We start from the raw sequence: 6,595 nt of genomic DNA, 5'->3' as shown, positions 1-6,595 counted from the left end.
AGAAATCGAAAATTCAAAAATTTTAAGAATTGAAAAACAAAAATATCAGAAAATGCGAAAATCAAAAAATCAAAATCGAGAAATCAAAAATCCAAAATTATTACAATCGCAAAAAATAGAAACATCTGAAAACTGAAGAATCGAAACATTGAAAAATTAAAACATTCAAAATTGGAAAATGAAGAAGCCAAAATATCTAAAAATCGAAAAACTGAACAATCTAAAATTTAAAAAATCAAAAAATTGAATTATCGAAGAAATGAAAAATAAAAAAATTGAAAAATCGAAAATGCAAAAAACCGAGAAATCGAAAAATTGAAAAATGCAAGAAAAATTGCGAAATCGAAAAACTGAAAAATCGGAAATCGAAAAGTAGAAAAATCGCAGTCGAAAAATTAAAAAACTTGAAAATTCAAAACCTGAAAATTCGAAAATTTGAAAAACTGAAAAATCCAAACATCGAAAAGTCGAGAAATCGAGACATTGGAAATTTGAAACGCCAAAAATTGAAAAATTGAAAAATAAAGAAATCGAAAAATCTGTAATAAAAAAAATTAAAAATCAAAATATCGAAAAATGGGAAAATCAAAAACCCGAAATTTAAAAAATTGCCAAAATTGAAAAATCGGAATATTGAAGAATTGGAAAATTGAAGAATCGAAAAACTACGAATCGAGGAATGAAAAATTGAAGAATACCAAAACTGAAATATCGAAAACTTGAAAAGTCGTGGAATTGAGAAATCGGAAACTCAAAAAATCGAGAAATTGAGAAGTCGAACAGTTGAAAACTTGTAAACGTGAAAACGAAAAATTTAAAAATCGGAAAATTGAGTCGAAAAATTGAAAAATCGTAATCGTGGAATTCTTCAGTAATCGAAAAATTGAAAATCGAAAATTCAAAAACCTGAAAACTCGAAAATTTGAGAAACTGGAAAATCGAAACATTGAAAAGTGGAGAAATCGAGAAATGAAAAAATCAAAAAATCGATTAATCGAGAAATTTAAAAATCGAGACAATGAAAATCTGATACGTCAAAAATCGGAAAAATGAAAAATTTAAAAATCGAAACATGGGATAGTCGAAAAATTGAAAAATCGTAAACTTGAAACATCGGAAAATTGAAAAATCGAAAAATGAAAAAATCGAGAAATCGAAAACTATAATTTAAAAAATTGAAAAATTAAAATTTCGAAACACGGGAAAATCGAAAACCCGAAATTTAAAAAATCGGAAAATTAAAGAAGCAAAAAACTGAAGAATCGAGAGATGAAAAGTTGAAAAATCAAAACACATTGAAAAATACCAAAACTGAAATATCGAGAAATTGAAAAGTGGAAGAAAAACTGAAGAAACAAAAAAATGAAGTATAAAACGCATTGAAAATACCAAAAGTGAAGTATCGAAAAATTGAAAAATGGAAGAAAAATTGAAGCATCGAAAAATTGTAATATCCGAAAACCTGAAAAATGGAAAAATTGAAAAACTGAAAATGCGAATCATTGAAAAGTCGTAAAATCGAAAAATGGGAAAATTAAAAAATCGATTAATCGAGAAATCGAGAAATCGAAAAATTGAAAATTTCGAAACGTTAAAATGGAAGATTGAAAAATCGAAAACTTGAAAAGTCGTAAACTTGAAACATCGGAAAATTGAAAAATCGAAAATTAAAGAAATCGAGAAAACGAAAATTTGAAGAATCGAGGAATTCTTCAGTAATCGAAAAATTGAAAATCGAAAATTCAAAAACCTGAAAACTCGAAAATTTGGGAAACTGGAAAATCGAAACATTGAAAAGTAGAGAAATCGAGAAATGAAAAAATCAAAAAATCGATTAATCGAGAAATTTAAAAATCGAAACATTGGATAGTCGAAAAATAAAAAAATCGAGAAATCGAAAATTTGAAGAATCGAGAAATTAAAAAATTGAAAAATCGAGAAATCGAAAGCTCTACAATTTAAAAAATTGAAAAATTAAAATTACGAATAACGGGAAAATCGAAAACCCGAAATTTAAAAAATCGGAAAATTAAAGAAGCAAGAAACTGAAGAATCGAGAGATGAAAAATTGAAGAATCGAAACACATTGAAAAATACCAAAACTGAAATATCGAAAAATTGAAAAATCGAAAAATTTAAAAACTGAAAAATTGGAAAGTCGAAAAATTGGAAAATCGAAAAATTTTAAAATCGAAGCATTGCAGAAAATTAAAAAATCGTTGAAAAATACCGAAACGGAAATATCGAGAAATTGAAAAATGGAAAAAAAGTGAAGAATCAGGAAACTGAAGTATCGAAACACATTGAAAAATACCAAAAGTGGAATATCGAAAAATTGAAAAAAAAAGAAAAATTGAAGCATCGAAAAATTGAAAAACTGAAAATTCGAATCATTGAAAAGTCGTAAAATCGAAAAATAGGAAAATTAAAAAATCGATTAATCGAGAAATTGAGAAATCGAAAAATTGAAAATTTCGAAACGTTAAAATGGAAGATTGAAAAATCGAAAATTTGAAAAGTCGTAAACCTGAAACATCGGAAAATTGAAAAATCGAAAAATAAAGAAATAGAGAAATCGAAAATTTGAAGATACATAATTTTTTTTTTTTTTTTCAAAAATCTGAATGCCTAAGGCAAGAACTCGAACACTAACTAATTCATAATTATTTTATAAAATTTAAATAACATTTATTTACTATTGTAAAATTTAGAGATGACGTCATTCCACTGGACACTTTTGGTGAGTGTTTTACCATTTACATGATGTTCTTAAGATACATACAAAATTTGACAACAATCGGTCCAATAGCTTCGAAAATTATCTGTCTAGCAAAAATCCGATAGACGACAGGCAGACAGACAGATAGACAGAAACTCTAGGGGTCATGAAACGTCGAAAAAACATGAAAGTACCCAGTCACACGATGGATTCGATTACAATATGTACTTCCTTAGCTTAGGCTCGAGAATTAAAAGAGAAAATCAACACAAAATCAACTTTAGATATTTTTTTTATAGATTGAAAACCGTTTCATATCAAGTAAAAGTAAAACAGAAACAATCTGCGGTTTTAATAGATTTTATATTTATTTCCTCAAGTTAATTCTAGGAAGTATTCCAAAGGGTCATTTGGATTCCAGTTTACGTCTGTCTGTCATTTCTCTGTGCGTCTGTGTGTTCGTTTGTGGATTTTGTTAAACAGATTTCTCCAAAAACTGGACTGATTATTGTCAAATTTTAGTGTTCTTGATGATTATCGTGTAGATGATAAAATAATTTTACATTAATGTTTCCGTGTTTTTAACAGTATTGAGACGAATTATCGCAAAAAATAAAATATAAATACACTCTTTAGTACAGTATTGAGACGAATTATCGCAAAAAATAAAATATAAATACACTCTTTAGAGGACGAGGGAAGTACTGTTTAAGCTCTCTGGACCAATTTTTAGCTCCTTGCCTCACTTGCCGCCTGACGCCGTCCCTGTGCGCTGGCAACAAGTGAGATATATAAATAGCCCACCATCAATGACCAGGAGCGAGACAGCACTACCCAACAAAAAGTCCAAATGGGATGAGACCCCATGTAAACGAACAAGAGACAGCCGACAAATCGACCGAGTTGAAACGAGAGATAACCCAAGAGTAGGGATTCTGCCGCCTTTCCCATTGGTCGGAAGTTTATTTAAGTAATGTTAAGTTTTCGGAAGAATCCCGCATTAACACTCGTCATCCGTCGGCGTGGCTTTGATGTCGCGATGTTCGAAAACCGTAGTGACAGTGACAGTTCTTCACCGGTGTACCGCGAACTACCATCGCCAGAATACCACCACTACCACCAGTCCAAATTGATGGACCTGACCAACTCCAACGAGAAGTTCCTGCCCACGGTACTGCCGCACCAAGAAATGGTCCCCTACGGGTACTACCACCACAAGGAGATGCAAAGACACCAGGAGATGCTCTTCTACGACGAGCACAAAGTCTTCGAGGAGGAACGCAAACTCGAGTCGCCGCAGTACCCGGATTCCAGAGGACAGTACGACTTCGTGACCCCTTTCATCAAGATCGAGCCCGAAGAGGAAGTACCGGTGATGAAATCGCGCGCGTTCGGGCGAAAAAGGAAAAGCATCTCATCCGACGAAGAGAACTCCTTCCAGAGCGCCAAGAACAAGTCGCGACGGAAAGCGCCGCAGAGCTACGAAGACATCCAGCACCAGAGGGTCATGGCCAACGTGCGGGAGCGCCAGCGGACCCAGAGCCTCAACGAGGCCTTCGCCAGCCTGAGGAAAAGCATTCCCACCATGCCGTCGGACAAGCTGTCCAAAATCCAGACGCTGAAACTCGCCGCGCGGTACATCGACTTCTTGTACAACGTGCTGTCCAATGAGAACGTGCTGGACGTGGATCTCATCGGGAACGTGTCGTCCTTCGTCGTTCGAGATCGTCTGCTGAAGGCTTTCACCAGGTGGCGGATGGAGGGTGACTGGAGCGACTGCAACTCCCAGTGATGTGTAAAAATTCGAGTAATTAACTTCGTCGCAAAGAATTTTCTTTTTATAGGTAACTCACAAAGGACCTATTTTTGTACTTTTCGGGGTTCTGTCGAACTGGTCGTTTTGGCTTAGTGGGGGGTGGCGTGACACTTGTGATCTAGTATAATAAACAGTTTGGTGTTTTTGCCTGGGCGCACCGAGGAAAAAATGTATAATATAATATGATATGATGAGAACGATTCGGTGCAGCTGTTGGGCTTTTTTCAGCTTCACACGCAGAAAAAATGCGACCATTAAGTTGGGGCTTCTTGAATTTCATGGAAAATTCGTCGTGGCGTTAGTTGTTTGTAAGATATTTATTATTCCAAAAGTTACCGGTTAAGTCCCAGTGCCACTTGTATTATAGGCTAGGATTAAGGTCTCAAGTATTGTTAAATAAGTTTTTTACCAAAATTATTACATAGTGTATTTATTTTTGTTGAAATAAAATATTTTTTATACACTTTCGTTTTTTTTAATAAAGCCAAAAACGCAACATTTTCACGGGTTATTCCAAAACGCCGCCGGATTTAACGATCCTTCGCTCCCGGGATTTCCAGTCCTTTCTGTACCTGAAAACTGTTCTTTGCTCAATCTGTTAATCTGTTTACCTTATCCGTTTAAAGGTGTTTAAGTATGTTTTAATGGACTCGTAAAAAAATGCTAGTAACTTTCAAAGTTCGAACTTAAAATCTAAATTAACTCTATGTTTTGACAAGTATTGGTTCATAAATTTCGCAATATTTAAAAATCTTGTCAAAACATAAAGTTGTTCACATCGTGAAGTGCTTACTTTGCCAATACGTCTTGATTGTCAGGTATGTAAATAAATTTCTGGTCACGTTTTGTACGTGAAAAATAAAACAAGAATACACTGCCAACAGAATTTTATTTGTTCTCTACAAATGAGCGTTTGCCGAAAACGTATAAATAAGTTTAACGGGGCTATTTTTAAAGGATATTAATGAAAGGTTTAATAGATGAGGTTCCTTAATGAACCCGACTACGAATTAAACTATGTTCAAAGGAGCTAGGAAAGGTGACGACTTTCATTGTAGCTGTCCATAAAATTTAAACATAAACAAACGACTGATTATAGGATTTCGAGAATATTACAATGAGTAGCCACACAGGTATTGTTCAGGATTTGGAATTTCCCACCTAAAGCCCTGTTATGCTTTGGCTCAAAGGGTCCCATAAATTAAGGAATCTTGGGAAAAACCCGAAAAAATCTGAAGGAAGGTGTGTATTTGACGTAAAATTGTAAATCATTTAGATAGATTAGACTTCATGGATGACCTTTAAAATTGTAGTTTTTAATGTGTCGGATTTATGCTTGTGCAATTATTTTTTTAGTAAATATGTATATATTTAATAATTTTTCGTTATGGCGTCATCACTATTTTGGAGGGGGCTAATAAATGAGTGTTAGTTAATCTTTTGTCACAACAAATAACTTAATGTCAAAATTCCTTATCTCGACAATTTTAAGCGGCACTTACATGATTTTTTGAAGAAGTTCTCTCGATACGTAAAATTAAACATAAACTCTTAAAGAATTATGAAATAATGCAAAGGTGTGAATACTTTTTGGTGACATGGTTATCACGATTCGACCGGTAAGGAAAGGTGGTAGTTGGAAATCCCCGCTGTAAAGTGGGCCTACGGTGAGTAAGTAGAATTCTGGGCAAGCACTAGACTTGCTGGGACCAGTTTATTGCACCCTTTGCTACCAGCAAAGCGACTAATTTTTTGAAGATTTTATTGTTTGCTGTGTAGAACTAAAAATAACGTTACTGACATCATCAATTCTTTGGAGGTGAGTTAAAAAAAGTTAATGTTGGTAATCTCCAAGATAAACTATAAAATTGATGATCTAAATTATTTTTGTAGTGCATTTTTCAAGCGAAAGTTATTTAAAAACTGAAATCACGTCACGACAAGCGATTTATGTTTTTGCAATAATTTTAAAAATTATCGATGTAATAGTTTTGGAATTAACATTTCCACACACTGGAAGTGAAGCGGAAAACTCGCATTTTCGTATTCTGTGACCTGTG

General features: G+C 33.5%; 1 protein-coding gene across 1 annotated transcript; it reads left to right on the top strand.

Annotated features, from left to right (window-relative positions):
• Positions 1 to 3,720: 3,720 nt before the first annotated feature.
• Positions 3,721 to 4,999, top strand: LOC135133561 (twist-related protein 2-like). Its single transcript, XM_064062014.1, has one exon. The coding sequence runs from the start codon at positions 3,759 to 3,761 to the stop codon at positions 4,509 to 4,511; it is 753 nt and encodes a 250-aa protein (XP_063918084.1). The 5' UTR covers positions 3,721 to 3,758; the 3' UTR covers positions 4,512 to 4,999.
• Positions 5,000 to 6,595: the final 1,596 nt, after the last annotated feature.

This window comes from Zophobas morio, unplaced genomic scaffold (assembly GCF_036711695.1).
Source record: "Zophobas morio isolate AGI-343-1 ecotype UQ-CSIRO unplaced genomic scaffold, CSIRO_AGI_Zmor_V1 ptg000022l, whole genome shotgun sequence".
Taxonomy (NCBI): Eukaryota; Metazoa; Arthropoda; class Insecta; order Coleoptera; family Tenebrionidae; genus Zophobas; species Zophobas morio.
This window is presented reverse-complemented; position numbering and strand designations above follow the sequence as displayed.